The 23511-nt window shown below is 37.2% G+C and overlaps 1 protein-coding gene across 1 annotated transcript; it reads left to right on the top strand.

Moving 5' to 3' along the window:
• Positions 1-6255: 6255 nt before the first annotated feature.
• LOC138887092 (uncharacterized) lies at positions 6256-7152 on the top strand. Its single transcript, XM_070168807.1, has 2 exons — positions 6256-6798; positions 6937-7152. Exons 1-2 carry the CDS (start codon positions 6256-6258, stop codon positions 7150-7152), a joined length of 759 nt encoding a protein of 252 aa, XP_070024908.1.
• Positions 7153-23511: the final 16359 nt, after the last annotated feature.

The following is a 23511-nucleotide window of genomic DNA, read 5'->3' as shown; positions in this document are numbered from 1 at the left end:
GAAGAAACAAACCAATTAAAGAGATCAAGGATTGAGAAACTATGAGTTTTTCTCCATGAAAGAGTCTGAGCCCATCCAGGATATGATGACTAGGTTCACTATAATAACTAATGAACTGAAATCACTTGGAAGGGTGTTTAACTCAGAAGAGTTGGTTAGAAAAATTCTAAGAATCTTTCCAGCTTCATGGGAATCAAAAGTCACTACAATTCAGGAAGCCAAGGATTGGTCAAAATCTCACTTGATGAATTGGTTGGAAACTTAAAACTCTTGAAATGAGAAAGATAAAAATGCGCAAGAAAGAACCAAAGAAGGATAAGGCCTTGGTTCATAAAGTCTCTGAGGATGATGAATCTGACTATGATGATCCTGATCTAGCAATGTTTACCAAGTTCAAGAGGTTCATGAAGAATTCAAAAAATGCATCTAAGAGACAGACCATTAATAAGCCCAAGTAGATCGACAAAGCTAACTATGATGGGTGCTACAAGTGTTGCAAGCTAGATCACATGGCCAAGGTCTGCCAAAGTAGAAAATTGAGCAGAGGAAAGAACGAGCTAAAAAAAAGAAACGGGAGAAGATAAGAGAAAAGGGTTCCAACAAAGGAAAAATCCTAGGCAAAGGATTTACTGAAGCAATGAAGTAGATATTCTTGGCAGCATACGAGGACAGTTGAAGTGATCAAGAGGAAGAAAATGAGGATGAGGCAATAAGTCTCTATGATGTGACTGATGAATACCAAGCTGTGAAGACAAAACCCCTAGTACATCTTGAAATGCACATTGAAAAACCCCCTTTGTTTGATGAACACCACTATGATGAATGGAAGCTACGTATGGAAACATTTCTTCAGGCTACTAAATTTGACATATGGGTGTCATGTACCAATTCTCCCAAACAAATAGGACAGTGAAGGAAACAGGTGTAACAAAAGAGAAGAGGAATACGATGAGGAAGATCGTCAGCTAGTTCAGAAAATGTTGAAGGAAAGGACTTTCTCTACAGGAGCCTATCTAGAAACACTCTCCTCAGAGTGTCCTCTTGCATCTCTGTTCATGATATATGGAGGACTTTAGAAACTGACTTTGGAAATGAAAAAATTGAAGTAGCATTGATAGTGATTGAAGAATCCAAAACAGAGGAAGAAGTGATAGGAATGATGGTCATGAGTGATTCAAAAGCTGAAGATGAAGAAAACCAGGTAAGTCTATCTAACTTGAATGAAAATATTCATGCTATGTCAAAGAAAATTGATGGCCATAGTTGTGACCTTAATGAATGAAATGGATAAAATGAGTACTGAAAATGATCAGCTAATAAACAACCTTTCTTGTGTCAAACTTAATATCAAAGAACATGAGTCTGACAAAGCTAGTTTAGAGAAACATGTCAAAGACCTTAAGAACCAGGTTCTTGCTCTTACTTCTGAGAATGAGAAGTCTCTTGATATACATGGCAAAGGAAAATGAGTGATCTACAGGATAAACTTGAAAAAGAATTAAAAATTGCAAATGATAATCTTTATGATGCTGAATGTAAAAATAAAGTCCTGCATGAAAACCTAGAAAAGACCAATTATGAACTCTCTAGACTAAGCAAATGGCATAAATCTTCTGATGCCTTGAATTGGCTGAATGAAAATTGTAGCTCTAACAAATTTGGAATCGGCTACAGAGAATCTATCCCTGATTTTGACCCAAAGTATGTAGGAACTTCTGATAATAACATGTGCACCCATTGTGAAGGAGTAGGACACTTTAGAGACATTTGTCCTGCATTAATTATGCTCAATTTAGAAAAATCTTTGGTATTGCCAAAAAGGTGAAGAAGGAAGAGGAGCCAAAGGTTAATCCTCCTGTCCATACTAAGTGGATCAAGGTTAACAAGAAAATAGTTTCTAATCCTCACGCCTTCTGAGCAAGAAGGGGTCTGATTCATCCTTTCTCAAACAAAAAAGGACCCAAGCTTGTCTGGGTTCCCAAAACTAACTTATGAATTTTGGTGCAGGATAAGGTGAGAGGAACAATCAGGACTGGTATCTAGACAGTGGATGCTCAAGACATATGATTGGAGAAAAGAAACACTTCCTCTCACTGACAGCTTTCCAAGAAGGGAGTATGTCATTTGGAAATGGGAAAATGGGCTAGATAACAGGTATTGGCAAGGTTGGCAAGTCACTCTATCATGCTATAAAATATGTGTATTATGTGTTAGGTCTTAAAAACAATCTTCTTAGCATCTCTAAAATGTGCGACAAAGGAAATGAGGTAAAATTTAATTCAAAAATTTTGCACTGTCACAAAGCTTGATACTGATGAAATTGTGTTAAAGGGTAAGATACATAAAAATGTCTACAGGATATCGATTTTGTCACTTCCCTAGAGTGAGCACACATGCTTGAGTGTAGTAGAAGATAATCTACTGCTATGGAATAGCAGACCAGGACATGCCGGTCTCTCTTAAATCAACAAGTTAGCAGCAGAGGACTTGGTCCTTGGGCTACCTAAAGTTGAGTTCACTTCTGACAAGGTATGTGATGCTTGTGTTAGAGGAAAATATGTTAGGTCATCCTTTAAATCTAAAAAATTAGTAAGTATCTCTAAACCTCTGCAACTCCTTCATATGGACCTATGTGGACCAATGAGAATAAGGAGCATATGAGGTAAGAGGTATGTGTTTGTGATTGTTGATGACTTCTCTAGGTATACCTAGACTTTGTTTTTGGGATCCAAAGATGAAACCTTGATGTTTTCTGTGTATTTGTTAGAATGATTCAACAAAATCTAGGATGTAACGTTTTAAGTATAAGAACTGACCATGGAACTAAATTTGAAAATTCAAAAATCCTTGAGTTTTGTTACTCACATGGAATTGACCATAATTTCTCTGCACCTAGAACTCAACAACTAAATGGAGTTGTACAAAGAAAGAATAGATCCTTAGAAGACATGGGAAGGACCATGTTGATTGTCATTGGACTGCCTAAGAATTTCTGGGTTGAGGCAATCAATACTGTTTGCTACCTGCTAAATAGATAGTATGGTCAAACCCATTGTTGAAAAAACTCTCTATGAGTTACTTCAAGGAAGAAAACCCAACATCACTCAATTGAGAGCCTTTGGGTGCAAATATTTTGTGTATAATAATGGAAAAGAAGATCTAGGTAAGTTATGACAGAAATGATGAGGGAATTTTCTTGGGTTACTCTCCACATAGTAAGGCCTATAAGGTTTTTAATAAAAGAACTCTATGCGTGGAAGAATATATTAATGTTATTTTTGATAATTCTAAAAACTTTGTTTAGAAAAGTCTGCATGATGAAGATTATGACATAGGGTTCACTCGTGATGGAGATACAAAGGAATCTGATGAAGATAGATCTGAAAACTACAAGGAAACTGACAGTGATCATAAGGAACAAGAAGAAGAATGAACTACTCTAACTACTCACCAGACTAATGAAGCCACACCTACTGAATCTGCTCCATTGGGTCACTCCTCGGGTGAATCTTATTTGGGTATACGGATCAGACCATGGAAGCATCAAAGCTCACATCCTCTTGAGAATATCATCTCTAATCCAAATGCAGGGGTGCAAACCAGGTCTTCTCCAAGAAATCTATATGCACTCACAACATTCCTCTCACAGGTTGAACCTAAGACCATCAAAGAAGCTCTAAATGATCTAACCTGGATCATAGCCATACAAGAGGAGATAAATTAGTTTGAGGGAAGAAAGGTCTGGCACATAGTATAGAAACCCAAAAACAGAACTATCATAGCTACCATATGTGTGTTTAGAAACAAGTTGGATGAACAAGAAAATATCACAAGGAATAAGGCTAGACTGGTGGTTCAGGGATACGATCAAGAGCAGGGCATTGACTATGATGAGACATTTGCACATGTAGCTAGAATGGAGGTTATAAGAATGCTGATAGCCTTTGCTGCCACATGGAGTTCACTTTATATCAGATGGATGTAAAGAGTGCCTTTTTGAATGATTACCCAGAAAGTGTTTGTCAAACAACCACCTGGATTTGAAAGTGAAAAATTTCCTGAATATGTGTTCAAACTGGATAAAGCTCTTTATGGACTGAAACAGGCTCCAAGAGTTTGGTATGAAAAGCTCTCAAAATTCTTCTTTGCCAACAACTTTGTAAGAGGAAAGGTGGAAAACACTCTATTTCTAGGAGCAGAGGGAAGAATATTATGTTGTGCAAGTATATGTGGATGGAATTATTTTGGGGCTACCAATGAAGCAATGTGCAAGGAATTTGTTGAGATGATAGGAAATGAGTTCAAAATGAGCATGATAGGTGAATTGAACTTCTTTTTGAGGCTGCAAATCAAGCAAACACCTACTGAACCATGATACATCAATAGAAATATATCAAAGAACTGCTGAAGAAGTTCAACATGGATTCCTCTAAGTCTATTGACACACTCATTGAACTTAGAAGGGAAAAGTGTGGAAGAGAAACTATATAGAAGAATGATTGGGTCACTATTGTACCTCATATCAAGCAGGCCTGATATAATGTTTAGTGTGAGATTATGTGCAAGATTTCAGGAAAATCCCAAGGAATCTCACCTGAAGCCTATCAAAAGGATACTAAGATATCTCAAGGGTACTCCTGACCTATGTCTATGGTATCTCAGAGGGTACAACTTTGATCTAGTTGGTTATGCTGATGCAGACTATGCAGGTTTTCAAGTTGACAGGAAAAGTACTTCAGGAATAACTCATGTTCCAGGTACTTGTCTGGTGTCTTGGGGAACCAAGAAGCAAAATTCAGTGGCCTTATCTACAGTTGAGGCTTAATATGTGGCAGCAACAGCCTGTTGTGCTCAGTTACTATGGATAAGACAATATCTAAGGGACTATGGTATATTTATTGATTGTGTTCCTATTTTCAGTGATAACACCAATGCGATAGACATTGCTAAAAATCTATGTCAGCACAAGAGAACCAAGCGCATTGACATTAGACATCACTTTCTCAGAGACAATGTTGAAAAGGGAAATATCTCAATTAACTTTTGTAAAACAGAAGATCAAATTGCTAATAATTTTACTGAAGCTCTGAGTAGGGATCACTTTAAAAGGAAGAGACAAGAACTGGGTCTAGTCAACTCCTCCCACTAAGTTGAATCCCAATGATTGGCTAGAAAAGGCATAATAAGATGTATATAATTAAGTAAAATGTGTTTGATTTAGCTTTGTGCTTGTATTAAGCTCACACTTGCTTAGAAAATCTGGCTGATAACTATGTTGCATGATACTAATATGAAGTGCTAAAGCTTTATTGCAGAAATGAATGAGGAATTACTAAAGAGTTGGTTCTTTGACTCGGGTACGTGCCATACTATCTTAAGTCACTAGGACCGTATATTGCTACACTCAAACTTTTAATTCCATTTTCATCACTTCTAATCATCTTCTACTCAAAGCGTAAGGGGGAATCCTTGTGCAATTAGAGATCAATTACTTCGAAAATCTTAAAAGTCAAAGTAATCGTTGTAAAAGTCCCGTTAGAACTCAAATTCGGTCACTTTCTCTCTTCTAATCAAATCGGGGGTAATGCCTTTAAAAGGCTCTTATGACCAGCTTCTCTAACCTCATTATTTCTCTTACATCCTAAGCAAGAATCGAAAGTAATTATAAAGCACTAACCCTCTCCTTCTCTTCTTCGAGTCTCCCATCTAATCATCATGCCTAAAGCCAGTCAAACACCCTCTAAAGCTAAATCATCAACCAAGGCTAAAGCAAAACCCAAAATCTTGAAGCCCAAATCGAAGAAAGAGGCCAATCCTTCAAGAGAACCCATAATGACACTTGTTCCTTATCCTTCAATATCCTCCACTATATCATCCTTTGTTCCTACTGTTCATGTTTTTCTATCATTCCCACCTCCACAATAATCCCTCCTTTAAAAACAACTACCTATGCACTTGAGATTCCTGCGAAGAATAACTCTAAAACAAAGGTCAAAGTGACTCCAAGAAAATCCATCAAGAAAGTGTCTGATGCTGCTACGTAGGGTGACACTATAGCTAAGGAATCTGTGGTTCAAGGGAATCAGTGCCAGTCACTACTGATAAGGTGCAACATCCTACTTCAAAATTAGATGTTTTGGAGTCTGCTATAGATGTTGCACCCCTAGATATTCTTCCACCCACGAGTGAGAAGCCACTCATAGAGAAATTTACTTTAGAAAAGGGTGCAGGGATCTGGGAAATAAGGTAGATCCAATGGCTGTGGAGCCTGTGGTTGAGGGGGGAAAACGTAAAGAACCGGTGCAAAAGGAGGCTTATGATGGCATTGATTTTATTTGTACTAAGGACAAGAAAGATGATGAAGGTGAAAAAGAAGAAGGAGTTGTGAACAGTCATGAGGAACATGATGCTCAAAACATAGCCAATGAAGAAGAAAAGAGTGAGAATGAGGAAGCATCTGGAGATGACAAGGAGAGTGACATAGAGGATAAGACAGGTAAACAGGCTAATGATTCTGAAAAAGAAGAAAATCAGAGTAAAGAAGAGGAGGTTTCTGATAGTGGGGGCGGGGATCAAGAAAAAGTGAGAAAGGGTGAAGGAGGTGATGACGAGGGTGAGGAAGAAGAGGGGAATATGAGCGAGGAATCTGAAGGTTCTATGACAATTGGAAACACTGTCATAGCCCCTTCAAAAGAAATTAGTGAAGAGATAAGGGCTCAAGACCCTAGGTCTTTGTTAACTCCTTTCACTGAAGATGAAGAAGTTAGTAGTGATGAAGATGATATGCCACTATCTGAGGTATGAAAGAAGTCCAGGAAAACCACTCTAAAAGCTACAAAGTCGGTAGTCTCAACAAGGAAAGAAGTGGTTCTTCCTGCTAGAAATCCTCTCACAAGGAGTAAAAGAAAGATTGATGATGCATAAATCATTAAGAAGTCCAGAAGTGTAAAGAAGCCAAAAAAGAAGGTTTTAATTGTTGAACCTATTGTTGAGGTGGATAAAGAAGATGAATCTGACTTTGCCTTGCTAGCAAAGTCTACTACATCAAAGAAAAGGGGTGCCAAAGTTACCAAACCTGCTACCTCTTCTGCAAGGGCCGTTAGGGGTAAGACAAGACAGAATGTGCCAGTTGTAGTTGATCGACTCACATAATTCAGGAATAGAAAAGTGCATGGGAAGAATCTTGTGAACAGTGATGATAATGGGATGGCTCAATAGGTTGAAAAACTTGAGCTACAGGGGTGTAAGCACATGTTTGTCAAATATTCCCCCCCCCCCTCCGGTATGTGTTCCTATTGTGGTGGAGTTCTATGCAAATTTCACATTTGATTGGAAGGTAGTCAAGAGTAAGGTAGGGGCTTTGACATGAAGTGTGATGCTGAGGAGCTGGGGATGCTTCTGAATAACCATTCTTTGGGATTTGACAATTACTTGAAAAAGAAGTGGCCAGCCATAGACAATGATATTGACACTGGCATTGTGGTCACCAGGACGTTCTCCCAAAAGTTCGAACTAGATGCTCCCAGAAAGTGTACAAGATTGATATGACTCCCTTCCACAAGTTATTATTTCATTTTGTCAACTCCTGCATTCTTCAGAGGTCTAAGAGAAGGCATGAAGCTACTCTACTGGACATGGCTGTGATGGAGATGCTTGACATTGTTAGATCTATTAATCTTCCTAGCCCGATGATTTAGCATATGGGAAGAGCTGCAGATACTTCCAAACTCAAACATGCTTTGTCATATGGTTTCATGGAGACTGAATTGTTTGACAAGCTTAACATTTCCTTACCCGAGCTTAAGTTTGGAACCTACAATGACGTTTTGGTTGTTGTTACCCTCAAGCAGTGTGACTATGAGGAGGTCAAGGCTAGAGGACCCACATGATCTGCTATTCTTCCTAGAGCAGTAGGGTTGCAGAACTCAATAAGAGGTTGGAGTTCGTTGTTGAAGAAAATGCCAAGCTTCGTGATGACAGTAATGAGCTGAGAAAGAAAACAAAGCAACTCAGGGAAGAGCTCAGGAGAGATAGGGAGGCCCATTTTCAACAGATTGTCATCTTTGAGAAAGCTTTGACCTCTCCCGCTTCTCATCCTTGAACCTGTTCCTTCCAAGTGTCCTTAGTTCTTTTTCTATTCTAGTGTTGTCTTATCTTTTGTTCCATTTGCCTTAGCTTGAGTAGTTTGCAGTATGCTTAGTTTATTTTGTTCTAATGATGAAGACAAGGCCTTGGGATTCTTTTGGCACTACTTAATGACTCATATTGCTCTGCTTTATTGCTTTGTACTATATTGGTTCATCAGCCTAGTTCATTTGCCCTTTCTTAAGCTTGTGTTGTCGCTTGTTTGGCCTTGAATCTTATACTATATGTGCTTAATGTCTAACATTTTTTGATATGTTTTTGATGATGACAAAATCGGTAAAAATAAGGTTGGAAGATGTACATATCTGTCAATAGTGCTTGTTGTGATTATCTGGTTCTTTGATGATAAGGTTGGAAGATGTTGTGAACATACATGTTTGTCAATAATTCTTGTTGTGATTATCGGATTCTTTGACGTGATTATCTGGTTCTGTTGTGTACAAAGTTTGTCATCATCAAAAAAGGGGAATTTTTTGAGTATTGAAGTTTTGATGATTAACAAAGTATGACTAAATGTTCAAAGAACCAAGTCCTCAATGTAGTTGCTTAACTGTTCTAAAGAACCAGTTCCTCGAAAGAAGAATCAGCTTCTCCTGAGTGATACTTGTACGTCTTTAATATATAGTAACTTTATCTCAAAGTTAACCCGGTCCGAGTTTGGTGGAAGATGGCTACTATAAGTGATAAGGGTCGTTTCTCAAGAAGATATAGATACTTCAGTTAGAGACTAAAGTCCAAAATCGTGAATCCTTTGAATAGCAGGAGTCCTATCAAAGAGGAAGCTGACTATGAATAAGACTCCTAAAAGATCTCAAGTTGTGCTTTAAATAGGATTGACTTTGGATTTCTAACTATCCTTTTACACATCAACTAAGAAGTCATAAGTTGTTCACTTGTGCTGAGTACTAGTCTTGTATTCTTCCTGAGTCAGTCGAGTAAATGTGTTGTAGGTAACTGAGTTGTAATCAAGTGTCATAAATAATCAGTGAGTTGGAGTAAGTATTTTGCTTTACAAGTTATAGTAACTTCTGAATCAAAAAGGAGTGGTAGTAATACTGGAGAGTATTTAATTATAGTCTTGTAATTGATACATTTTGGCTCAGTGTTCTAGTGGAGTTGGACCTGAAAATCCTACGTGGTAGGTCGTGGTTTTTGCACCTTTTAAGACGGGTGATTTTTCCCGTAAAAATTATTGTGTTCATTTTATTCCTTGTTTACTTTACACTTAAGGAATACGGTAAAGAACCTAGTTCTTTAGTAATACATACGGGCAGTCAAACTAACATTAAGAATTTTCAACAATTGATAGCAATTAAACTTCGATCAACACTATGTGGCCCTTAATTTGCAGTTAGTTTGCTCTTACTGCCATCTCTTCCCACATCTCCTATTTTAAATTTAAATATCAAAGTGCCCTCAAAACGCTTAATATTACAAAAGAGTATCCATCGGGGTATGTATTTAGCAGTTTATGGACGTCCTTGCATTTGCCAATTCTCGTAATAAGGTCGTGACTTTGGTTGAATTTGGTGTATATCTTTGTTTTGATAGGCTATGCGATTGAATTTATATTTTAAGCCATAAACAATTGAATTATCTAGAGCAGCCAAAAGGTGTTGAAGTAAAGTTGAAGAAACATATGATGTGCAAATTGAAAAAGAGTCTTTACAGGTTGAAACAAGTGCCAAGATAGTGGTACAAGAAGTTTGACTCATTCATGAAAAATCAAACATATACAAAGACTTTTTCAGATCCATGTGTATACTATAAGAACTTTTCTAACAATAACTTTATCATCTTGTTGTTATATGTAGATGACATGCTGATTGTAGAATAAGATAATATGTCGATTGCTAAGTTGAATGAATATTTATCCAAGTCATTTGAAATGAAAGACTTGGATTCGGCACGATAAATTTTAAAAATAGATTTGTCCGAGATAGGACAAATAAAAGGTTGTTGTCATAAAAGAGGTACATTTAACGTGTGCTTAAATGCTCCAACATGATGAATACCAAACTAAATATCACACCTATTCTTGGTCATATGAATTTAAGCAAAATAATATGTTCTAAACCAAAGGAAGATAAAGAAAGCATGGCTAAAGCTCCATATTCCTCTGCCTTCGGGTATTTGATGTATGCAATGGTTTGTACCAGACCTAATATTACTTATAATATCGATATTATAGCGGGTTTCTTGATAATCCTGAGAAAGAACATTGAGAAGTTGTAAAGTCGATATATATTGAGGTATCTAAAAGAAACTCGGACGAATGCTTGTGTTTTAGGACATCAGATCCAGTCTTGAAAGGCTATATAGTTCCTGATATGGTTGGTGATCCTAATAATAGAAAACCTACTATTAGATATCTAATTAAGTTTTTAGGGGGAGCTATATCATAGTAGTCTAAATTGTATAAATGTGTTGCACTTTCAACACTGAAACAAAGTATATTACTGATACAGAATCTAGCAAGCAAACCATATGGTTCAAGCGGTTTCTTCAAGAACTTGAAATGCATCAAAAGGAGTTGTTATCTATTGTGCAGTCAAAGTGCAATAGACTTGAGCAAGAACTTAATGTATCATGCAGGAACAAAATATATGGATGTCACGAGTGAAAATTATGCATATATGTTGACCAAGGTAATACTGAGAGACAAGCTTGAGCTATGCAAACTACAAAGAACTTTTCGACATGAGCTCTAACAACAATAACAACAAACCCAGTATAATCCCACTTGTGGGGTCTGGAGAGTAATTGTAACGACCCGACCGGCCGTTTTGAACATTTGCACTTCGCTCGATATTTTGGGGGTACGAGTAGCTCCGTATGATGTATTAGGACTTGTGTGCAAAATTTGGGTTCATTCCGAGTTGATTTGATATGTTTCGTCGTGCGTTTTTGGAAGTCGAAAGTTCGAAAGTTCATTAAGGTTGATTTGAGGTGAATTTCGTCGTTTTGATATTGTTATGTGCGTTTTGAGGCCTCAAGTAGGTCCATATTATGATATGGAACTTTTTGGTATGTTTATATGTGATCTCGAGGGGCTCAAGTGAGCTTCGGATAGGTTTTGGTGGTGTTGCGTTAGTTTTTCTTATGTTTCGACATTATTTCTTCAACCATAAATGGTACCATATTGAACAAATGAACTTCGATTTCTATTTTTATTAAAGCATTAGATCCGTATCGTAATTACAGAGCCATAGCAAAAAGAATCGTCAAATTTGGACATCGTATGAGAATTTTATGGTCATTTTACTAAGAATTGGGTTGCCAGATTTTTAAGATTAACTACGAAATTACCACTGCTGCGTATTTAAAAATCTAAACTATTTCCAAATATCGAAACCAACATATCTCCTTCAATATAAGGTCAAATGGAGTGATTCAAGAGACTAACTTGACTAGAATTTCACAAGGAATCTATTGGAGGTATCAAAGTGAGTTTTGAGATCTTTTGGCACAAGAAACAAGGCAGAACAGTGTTAAAACGAGGGTTTTGTACATTTAACATATTTTGAGTTGGGAGCTCGGAATTGGACAATTTTTCGGGGCGATGTTTAGCATATGAATTGGGGTAAGTGTTATGTACTTGGTTTTGGTTATATTTCATGAATCTATCTTCGATTTTAGCTTTTGGTTGATGAATTTTAAAGAAGAAAGTGGGGGTTTTGGCCTAAAGTTTCATAATATGAATTTTTGAGTTTTGAACACCGATTCGGAGTCGGATTTAAGTGAAACTAGTATGGTTGAATTTGAATTGAGTGGAGGATTTTGTGAGTTTTGTCGGGTTCTGAGATGCGAGCCTGGGTTGGGCTATTTGGCCGATTTTGGGCTTTTGATTAAAGATTTGACCTTTTTTGATTGGGATTGGTTCCTTTAGCATTGTTTGTTGTATTTGAGTTATTTTTGATTAGTTTCGAGCCATTCGGAGGTCGGAACGCGCGTAATTTGATTTTTGGAGCATTGCTTGGCTTGCTCGGTGTTGGAATTGGCTTGTTTAAGATAAGTAACTCTTCTAAACTTAGTGCTAAGGGTATAAAACCCCGAATTATGTGGTATGTGATTGGTGTTGAGGTGACGCACATGCTAGGTGAATGGCGTGTGGGCGTGCACCTTGTGAGTTGTGACTCTGTTGTTTTCAGGGCTCTAAATAGCGACCCTATTTTATTGATATCTGTGTTTTCACCATGTGATAAGATAAATGAGCTGTACATCATGCTAGATATCATATTTATGCTTTATGCTGATAATGTTGGGACACATAGTGGCCGTTTCTTGCTGTCATCTCATTGAATTCGTTGATATTTCGTACCACATTCATGCATTCATATCATATCTCAATCTCAGTTATTACTTATTGATACATCATATCATTGTTCCAGGTCAGTTTTTATGACATTGTGAGCCCGTGGGTGAGACTATAGAGATTGATGACTGAGTGAGGCCGAGAGCCTAATTATGAGTGACAATTATGGGATCGGGCTGCATGCCGCAGCAAATTATCGATTATGCCTTGGTTGACTTGTTATAGTGCTTGGGCTGAAGGATCCCCTTCAGAGTCTACACACCCCCAGTGACCGCGGATGATATTATTGAGGGATGGAAATTCCTGAACATGGATTTGTCCGAAGTATTGATATATGGAGATGGAATTCTCCATAGGGATGGATTTCCCTTTTTCCTCGGTATCATGTGACGTCTAGTCATTGTTGAGTATGTTCCATGATGAATTTCCCTGGGTCGCATGGGCCATATACGGTACCAGGTGGTTGAGAATTTATATATTATTGAGAGATGGATTTCCTTAGGCATGGATTTTTCCGAAGTACTTGATACCTAGAGATGGATTTATCTATAGGGTTGAATTACCCTTTATCCTCGGTACTGGGCAACTTATAGTTAGTTTTGTATCTATTCCGGGATGGATTTCCCGGGGCCATATACAGTACCGAGTAGTTTAGTGGGATGTAGTAAGGGTGAGTACTTTGAGAGTGTGAGTACATGATTCATCTCTGAGATACATGGCATTAGCATGCATATGCCCTGCATAGAGATGCATTTTTCCTCATGTTGTACGGTATCACGTCATTCATGACTTTTTACATACATCGATATGTGGTTATAGAGAGGTATTTCACACTTGTTATTTGAAAAAAAAGGGAATAAAACATGTTTACCTATTGTGGAAAGAATTTTCAGGAAAAAGTTACAGTTTTCAACACTTACTCATATCTTTAACGATTGTCGTAGAAGATTTGGGGCTTTCATTGGTATACTTGTAAAGTGGAACTGTTTTCGGAAAACTATGAAAAGACTGAGCACTTTATTTCTGAGCTATTTCTTTGTTTATCTGCGGTACACTGTATGAACTATTGTTGGTTATTTGTGCTCGACCCGACCTATATACTAGCTTGCTACTGCTTTCAACCTGAGGTTAGGTTTGTTACTTTTTGAGTACATGGGGTCGGTTGTGCTCATACTGCACTTCCTACACAGTGTGTTCAGATCCCGGTTGTTGATGTTGCTACGTTCGATGGTTGCTGGATTAGGAGGCATACCCGTGTTCCTGCTGTAGCTGCTTATTCATGGTAGCCTTAGACTATTAAACTTTGTTTATGTACTTTTCAAATAGAAGATGTGTTTTCTTTATATCAGCTTTGTAAACTCTAATCTTAGAAGCTCGTGATTTGCACTACCAGTCCTTGGGAAATGTAATAGATCCAGATAATTTATTTATGTTTAATTGACTTATTAACATTATTGAGGTTGGATAGTGATTAGTTGGCTTACCTAGAGGGTTGGGTTAGGTGTCATCACGACTAGTGGATTTTGGGTCGTGATAGATTGGTATTAGAGTTCTAGGTTCATAAGTTCTACAAGTCATGAGCAAGTGTCTAGTAGAGTCTTACGGATCCATATGATGGCGTCCATATCTATCTTCGAGAGGCTACAGGACATTTAGGATATACTTCCCATCTTTCTTTCCTTAACATTCGGCATTGATTCAGCTTGAAGCGTAACTCTTTGAATTCTTTTCACGCATTCATATGTGCATATGATCGCTCGGTATCAGTTGTACATCGACGACATGTGATTCCATAGAAGAGGTGCGAGATGTAATTTTGGTATGCTGATGATGGGCCAATCTGGAGGACTTGAGGCCGGGTTTTAACTGTGGTTTGAGCATAGAGGTGTTGATTGTGTGAGCACGTACTTTTGGATTTATATGTCCGACAGTGTCCCTATTCGTAGAATTTATGGCTAGATGGCTATGTGATGAGTATGATGTGACTGCAAGATGTGTTCATATTGTTGAATGTGACGAGAAGGGTCTGCCTGGAGTGTAGAAAGAACTATTTGTTGTTTGATTTCCATCTTGATTTAATGTATAGTCCCGAGTTATGGGTGTGTTGAAGGGTCTTTTCATGTTGATTAGTTGAGGAATGAACTAGATTTCATGTTGTGATATGAGTTCAAACTTAGGAAGATTAAGTGATTGCGTAATGTTTATGACCGTGGAAGGGTATAGAGAGAGGTCGGTTTGAGGCAAAGCATGTGGGCTATATCCTGCCGGGTATACTGAGGTTTGTGTGATCCCTATGATTGTTTGTTGGGAGTTCTCTTTTACCAGTGAAATATGTGTTGCAATTTGTGTTTGGATCGCATATGAGAGTGGGCTTGACTGTTACGAGGATAAATACGAGATTTGCAAATGATTTGAGGTATTATATGGTTTGTGTTGCATGAACTTATGAAGGATTTAGTTGAATCTCACAACGATATTTTGGGTGTAATAAAGTATGGGCATTGGGAGTTATGGTGTGTTTTGATCTATGGTTTTGAGCCAAGTGGAGGAGTCCGCTATTGATAAGTTGATTTCACTGTTATGTGTTGCATTGGTTTCGGTTTGAGGTATACTTGTAAATGAGTTATGTTTTGCAGAGGGTGAGATTGAGGATGACTTGAGTGAAGGAAATTCTAGGTAAACTTTATGAGTATATAAGAATCACGGAATGATTTGAGTTGTTATTGGTAAAGGATGTAATGTGTATGGAGTAGGAATTTATTTGGTTGGATTAAGGTGGAATTACTTTCTTGGGTGTTGGAGTGCTAATGGGGCATCGGTCGTTCGGTCTGTTTGGTCAGTCTAATTGAGATTTGAGTATAGTGGAAGACTCTCAAGAATGGTTCAAATGAATCCAAGATTTTAGCGTGGCAATTGGGAGTTTTTAAGATGTGTATTTGGCTAGAAACTGATATTTTTAATGGAGGATGTCAGGACTTGTGGCATTTTTATATCATTATTGATTCTATATATTAGTATCAGGAAGGAGAAGGTAATGGCTTTAGATTCGCAGACGGTCACTTCAGAGTAGGTATCTCGGTTATGGTACTTTTATGGTGATTAAGAGAGCATTCAACGGCTTTTGAGCCTTAGGGTGGTGTGGTTTATGCTAGAGTCTCATGTGGTGAGTCTTGGTTGAGGATTGTGGTATTATGGCAAGGAGAAGTATCAATTTGAAGGTAATTCCGAAGGAACTAGGATAAATAGGACAACTTGGTAGTAGGTTAGACCGGCATGGTAATGGATGCGATTGGCTCTTTTGGTCCTTATGAGGTAGTGAGTTTCTACAGGTGTTTTGTGGCGGTACTCTTGTGTTTTGGTGGCCTGCGTGGCTTGGTTGAGTTAGATATATTCAGTTCTGATCGTTTGGTTATGCGCAAATGGGTTTCAGAGAGTTCTCGATGGTTTCTACCATGGTTTAAGATGTATATTTTCTACTGGCGTGAGGAGCATATTATGTATAGTGATTTTCTCCGGATGAAATCAAATGGAATGTTCTTAGCTAATTGAGTGAGTAGTTTCTTGTGACTCGGAGTGGATTACGAAGTTCTCGTATTTTTTGTATGATGGCATAATATAATCAATGTGTTGTGTAGGATTGAGATTTTCATGTGTAAGATCACGGTTCAGTTTTGAAGGGGAGGTCATGAGTCCTTAGGCAACATAGACAGTTTCAGATAACTAGGTAAATAACATTACTATTTGGTATGGCTTGATGAAAGTATACATTTCAGAAGAGGGGATGTGTTTTGATTTATGGATACTTCATTGGTATTGCGGCACTCTCCTAGTTGATCGACTGTTGGTGTTCAAATTTTGCTTTGTGGCACCGAAGAATTATAGAAGTATTCCTCGCGGGATGATCGTGTATGAGAGATGTGTTAGACATTCAGGCGGTGGAGTTAGGATCAGATATGGTGATTCATGTGTTTTATGGATTTGGAGACTGGGAGCTCTCAAGAGCAGATTATTGCATGGTTGTGGACTGTGAAGTATGGCTAAAGCTAGCCAAGTGATAGTATGTGTTATAATTCAGTCATTGTGGACTTTCGAAGGATTATTTATCTATTTGTGGGTGACCAGAGTTGATTTGGAGGTCCATTGGTAGGCCCAATTAGGATGTGCATTCTACACCGAGTCGGATTAGTTGGCTCCATACTGCTATTGCTGAGGGGTGTGCCATTTGGTTGTTGTTGAGCTTATTCGTATTCTGAAAATCTATGAGTTACTCTTCTATGCCACGAGGAGTTGTGATTCGTTGGTTATATGCACATATGGTGCGGTTCTATTTGAGCTTTATAGTGGAATTTGAGCGAGATGAGTATTTGGGTATTGCATGATTGATTGCGCGTTGGCTATGTTCTTTCCTGATTGTGGTATTGTGCTATTTGCTCTCCGTGGTTATGGTAATGCACCTTGGGTGCTTGATGTCAAATTTTGTGCGATTATTGATTTTGGCAGGGTGGCTCAAGGTACATAATATGGACCAACGTTTGGATAGGTCACGCATTGTGGCGAAGTTATGTTGAGACATGATCCTTTGTGTTAGATTCGTATGTTTTGGTTATACAGTGTATGATAGGTTCTTAGCGTTGCTTTGTGGCGGTACCTGTTGAGCTTGCGAGATAGTTCCTTCATCTGAGTCATTTTCCATGATTGAGTACATTTGGAATGTTGCTTATTGGTGAACGGATTGCATGAGTTGCGGCTATAGACTGTATTAATGTGTCATGTCACTATAGTGATTATGTTAGATGGGACGAGGTCATCGTACATAGAGTGGGCGCTATCGGATCAGAATGCGGCATATTTGGAAGGATATTGATGTTGATCGGCTTAGAAATTTGCTATAGTTCCTATCAAAGGATAAAGAGTTCCACAACTTGTTGGTCTGACGAATGGTTATGAGTTTATGCGTGTTTCTTTCATCATTGTCAGTATATGAAGGTGTTAGAACGAGGCTTTGTTTGATAAGAGGTTTATTACCAGTATTGTGTTGTTTTGAGTAGCAATTGTGATTAGGAGTTATCCTATGAGTGTTTGAGTTATATAATATATCATGTGATTTCATCTTGAGTTATAGCTATGGCTTGATACAGCTTGTTCAGACTTATACAGTGTGTAGATGCGAGATTCTGATCTTATAGAAAATTTTGGATATGAAAATTGGATTCGAAGGCTTATGGGCTAGGTTGGATTAAGAAATTTCAGTCAAGTTGTGTTATCAGATCTATATGGGATAGGGTGACGTAGGATCACCCCCGAGTATGTGCATAGTAAGGCTGCACAGTGATTTGATGGCTTTTGAAACAACTCTGGGCACGTTCGAGGACGAACATATGTTTAAGTGGGGGAGAATGTAACGACCCGACCGTTCGTTTTGAGCATTTGCACTTTGCTCGGTAGTTTGGGGGCACGAGTAGCTCTGTATGATGTATTAGGACTTGTGTGCAAAATTTGGGTTCATTCCGAGTTGATTTGATATGTTTCGGCGTGAGTTTTTGGAAGTCGAAAGTTCATTAAGTTTGATTTGAGGTGCATTTCGTCGTTTCGATACTGTTATATGTGTTTGAGGCCTCGAGTAGGTCCGTATTATGATATGGAATTTATTGGTATGTTTAGACGGGGTCCCTAGGGGATTAGATGAGTTTTGGATAGGTTTGGGTTGTGTTGCGCTCGTTTTTCTTATGTTTCGACGTCGTTTCTTCAACCATAAATGGTACCACATTGAACAAATGAGCTTAAATTTCTATTTTTATTGAAGCATTAGATCCGTATTGTAATTACGGAGCCATAGCAAAAAGAATCGTCAACTTTGGACATCATATAAGGATTTTATGGTCATTTTACTAAGAATTGGGTTGCCAGATTTTTCAGATTAATTACGAAATTGTCACTGCTGCGTATTTAAAAATCTGCACTATTTCCAAATATTGAAACCAACATATCTCCTTCAATATAAGGTCAAATGGAGTGATTCAAGAGCCTAACTTGACTAATATTTCACAAGGAATTCATTGGAGGTATCAAAAGTAAGTTTTGAGATCTTTTAGCATAGAAAACGAGGCAGAACAGTGTTAAAACGAGAATTTTGTACATTTAACATATTTTGAGTTGGGGAGCTCGGAATTGGACAATTTTTGAGGTGCTTTTCAGCATATGAAATGGGGTAAGTATTCTATACTCGGTTTTTATTATATTTCATGAATCTATCTTCGATTTTAGCTTTTGGTTGATAAATTTTAAAGAAGAAATTGGGTGTTTTGGCCTAAGTTTTATAATATGATTTTTTGAGTTTTGAACACCGATTCAGAGTCGGATTTGAGTGAAACGAGTATGGTTGAACTCGTAATTGAATTGGTTTACGAATTTTGTGAGTTTTGTCGGGTTCCGAGGTGCGGGCTCGGATTGGGCTTTTTGGCCGATTTTGGGCTTTTGATTAAAGATTCGACCTTTTTCGATTGGGATTGGTTCCTTTAGCATTGTTTGATGTACTTGATTTGTTTTTGATTAGTTTAGAGCTATTCAGAGGATGGAACGCGCGTGATGGGAATTTTGGAGCATCGTTTGGCTTGCTCGGTGTCGGTACTCGCTTGTTTAAGATAAGTAACTCTTCTAAACTTAGTGCTGAGGGTATAAAACCCCGAATTATGTGGTATGTGATTGGTGTTGAGGTGATACACATGCTAGGTGACGGGTGTGTGAGCGTGCACCCTGTGAGTTGTGACTCTGTTGTTTCCATGGCTCTGAATAGTGGCCCTATTTTTATTGATATCTGTATTTTCACCATGTGATAAGATAAATGAGTTTACATTATGCTAGATATTGTGTTTATGCTTTATGCTGATAATGTTGGGACCTAAAGTGGTCGTTTCTTGTTGTCATCTTATTGAATTCATTGATATTTCGTACTCAGTCACATTCATGCATTCATATCATATCTCAGACTCAGTTGTTTCTTATTGATACATCATATCATTGTTCCGAGTTAGTTTTTATGACATTGTGAGCCCGTGGGTGTGACTGGAGAGATTGATGACTAGGTGAGGCCGAAAGCCTGATTAGTAGTGACAGTTATGGGATCGGGCTGCACGCCGCAGTAGATTATTGATTATGCCTTGGTTGGCTTGTTATAACGCTTGGGCTAAAGGAGCCCCTCCGGAGTCTACACACCACGAGTGACCGCAGATGATATTATTGAGGGATGGATTTCCCTGGACATGGATTTGTCCGAAGTATTGATATATGGAGATGGTTTCTCCACAGGGACGGATTACCATTTTTCCTCGGTATCGAGTGACATTTAGTCATTGTTGAGTATGTTCCGGGATGGATTTCCTTGGGCCGCATGGGCCATTACGGTACTGAGTGGTTGAGAATTTATATATTATTGAGGGATGGATTTCCCTGGGCATGGATTTATCCGAAGTACTTGATACCTTGAGATGGATTTATCCATAGGGTTGAATTACCCTTTATCCTCGGTACTGGACGACTTATAGTCAGTGTTGTATATGTTCCAGGATAGATTTTCCTAGGCCGTATGGGCCATATACAGTACCGAGTGGTTGAGTGGGATGTGGTGAGGGTGAGTACTCTGAAAGTGTGAGTACATGATTCATCTTTGAGGTACATATATGGTACACATGCATAGAGATGCATTTTTCCTCATGTTGTACGGTATTACATCATTCATGACTTTTTACATACATCGATATGTGGTTATAGAGAAGTATTTCACACTTGTTATTTGAAAAAAAAAAGTGAATGAAACATGTTTAGCTATTGTGGAAAAAATTTTCAGGAAAAAGTTACAGTTTTCAAAACTTACTCAAATCTTTAACGATTGTCGTAGAGGATTTGGAACTTTCATTGGTATACTTGCAAAGTGAAACTGTTTTCAGAAAACTATGAAAAGACTTAGCACTTTATTTCTGAGCTATTTCTTTGTTTATCTGTGGTACACTATATGAACTACTGTTGGTTATTTGTGTTGGACCCGACCTATGTACCAGCTCGTCACTGCTTTCAACCTGAGGTTAAGTTTGTTACTTTTTGAGTACATTGGGTCGGTTGTACTCATACTGCACTTCCTACACAGTGCGTGCAGATCCCAATTGCCGATGTTGCTACGTTCGATGGTTGCTGGATTTAAAGGCGTACCCGCGTTCCTGCTGTAGCTGCCTCTTATTCACGATAACCTTAGACTATAAAATTATGTTTATGTAGTTTTCAAACAGAAGATATATTTTCTTCATATCAGTTTTGTAAACTCTAATCTTAGAAACTCATGATTTGTACTACCAGTCCTTCGGAAATGTAATAGATCCAGATAATTTATTTATGTTTAATTGACTTATTAACGTTATTGAGGTTGGATAGAGATTAGTTGGCTTATCTAGTGGGTTGAGTTGGGTTAGGTGCTATCACGACTAGTGTATTTTGGGTCGTGACAGTAATATGTACGCAGACCTTGCCCCTACTTAGAGAGATAAAAAGGTTGTTTTTAATTGACCCTCGACTCAAGAAATTAAAGATACATCCTTCAGGAACATGAGAGTGGAGGGAAAGGTTTGTCGATCCAACCCATGCCCATATGAAAGGAAGACAACTTCCTTTGATTTTGAAATGTCAAGCCAAATAAGTGAATAGTAAATCAGATTTGTACGGCAAATCATTTTTTGGTTCCATAATGTGGTATTTGACTTTTACCATTAAATGTCTTTATTGAAATCAATGAAGCAATTTTAGCACTATAAATAGGTGCATGTCCTCTCAGTTATAATACACACCAAATACAAAGAGTAAGAGAACAATTTACAAAGTAAAAAGAAAAATATTCAACGAAATAAACTAGAGAGTTTGAGCAGTACTGTAATGCGGTGGTAATTTTTTTTTGAGTGTGTAGTAGGTATCAAAAAGTGTAAAATTCTTGATATAGTGAAATCAATTATTTCTTTTAGGCCATGATTTTTTTTTTATTCATAAGGGTTTTCACGTAAAAATCTTGGCGTCCTTCATACTCTTTTTAATCTCACTGTTGATTATTGTATCTTGGTGTTTCGCATTTATTATAATTATATACCGTGAATATTATTTATGTGAGTTTATTTTTCCAACAGCCGCCGGCTCTATCTGGTACACTAGGGGTGTACATAGGTCGGGTTAGTTCTGATTTTACAATTACCAAACCAAATCAATTGTGTCGGGTTATTAAATTTAAAGACCAAACCAAACTAATAAAACTCGGGTTTTTCGCTCTTGGTTTCTCGGGTTTTCGGGTTATTCAGATTTTTTTGAATTTTTTTTCCGGTAAAATCTTCATAGAACAAAACATATAAATTGTGCTCAAAATATTTCTTTAATCCTAGTAAGATACAACTATATAAAGTATTTTACAAGAAAATAATACAAAATATGAGATGTCTCATGGCATTATCCTAGAATATTCAATAATAAAGATAATAAAATTGTGTAACATAAATATTGCTAATTAAAAAGCCATAATAAAAATAAACATAATCTAAAAATACTAAGTCATGCTAAAATAAGTAGACTAATAAGGGAGTATTAATTACATGACTAAACGCTAAAGAAAAAATAAAAATAGGTTATGCATTTTTATCTAAATTATTGTAAAACAAAATAGATATTTAATACATTCCCGTTCGTATTATTGAATTGAATGTTTTTTGTTAGCATTAATATTGATTTGGTTTTGGTTTGGGCTTTTGCTAGCATTATTTAATATACTAATGTTAATGACTATAAAACTTATTGGAATATTCAAAAGTTCTAAGTCCAACCTTGAAATAATACCTTAAAAGATAAAATTATGAAAGTTTTTAAGAAATATTTATAAATTACATCACAATAAGTATATTTATATATTAAATATATCTAAAATTTCTATATATATAATGTCGAGTTGGTTTGGTTTCAGTTTGACTTTCTTTAGTTAAAACCAAACCAAACCAATTATGGTCGGTTTTTTTCTTCCAACACCAAACCAAATCAAACCAAACTACAGTCAATTTTTTTTTCTCGGTTTGACTCAGATTATCGGATTGGTGCAATTTGTTGGTTTCCTTTATACACCCCTATGGTACACAACTGCATGGCTCTCGATTCTCACGTAAGTTGGATACACTATAAGGGGTCGTTTGGTTGGAATACGGCTTATGCCGATATAAGTTATGCCGGGATAAGTTATGCTAGGATTGTTGTTTATTCATTGTTTGGTATATTTTATTAAGAATGACAATTGCATAATTTCTAAGAAGAAGATATAAGTTATATCAATGCTAATTACCCACCCTCTATAAGGTATAAATTATCCTGGTGTTAAAATTAACACCGGGATAACTTATACTTGATTTGCTAACCAAACAAAATATTAAGTTGGTATTAAATTTTTATACTACCCTATACCTTCTTATACCTCATACCAAACGACCCCTAATAAAATAGCAAGTAACTTTATATAGGAAAGTACAAATGACAAACAGTTTAGTGGTGGAAATTATATGCAATTTTTATTGAGACACTATAGCCAAATTCTTTCTACATTGAGAGTTATAAAGTTAGGTCTTATTTCACTTTAGACATTTTCCCCTTTACTCTTTCCATACCACCTTTCCAACATATCAAATGCATTATTCTCAATAATAAACATGTAATACAAGTGAATTAGCATGCAATTAAACATAGGGCAAGCTCGCATATGGGCAAGATTTTGCGAGGCGATACATAAATATTGGCCATAATCAAAGGCTCACACACTAGCTCAATTTCAAAATCTAGATTAAATTTCAAGTGCATGAATTAAAATACATTCAAACTCAAGATAGGCGATCAAGCCCTTAAGCCATAGCCATGTTATAGACCTAAATAAATAAATAACTAAATAAATAAATAAAAGCAGACTTCTAATGATGAAGCAACTTGTAATGAATGAAGTGTTATTTTCAAATCAAATTACAATAAGTGAATTGTTTACCGTAAAAATGGTA

The sequence above is a fragment of the Nicotiana sylvestris genome, chromosome 3, assembly GCF_000393655.2.
Source record: "Nicotiana sylvestris chromosome 3, ASM39365v2, whole genome shotgun sequence".
Lineage (NCBI taxonomy): Eukaryota > Viridiplantae > Streptophyta > Magnoliopsida > Solanales > Solanaceae > Nicotiana > Nicotiana sylvestris.
This window is presented reverse-complemented; position numbering and strand designations above follow the sequence as displayed.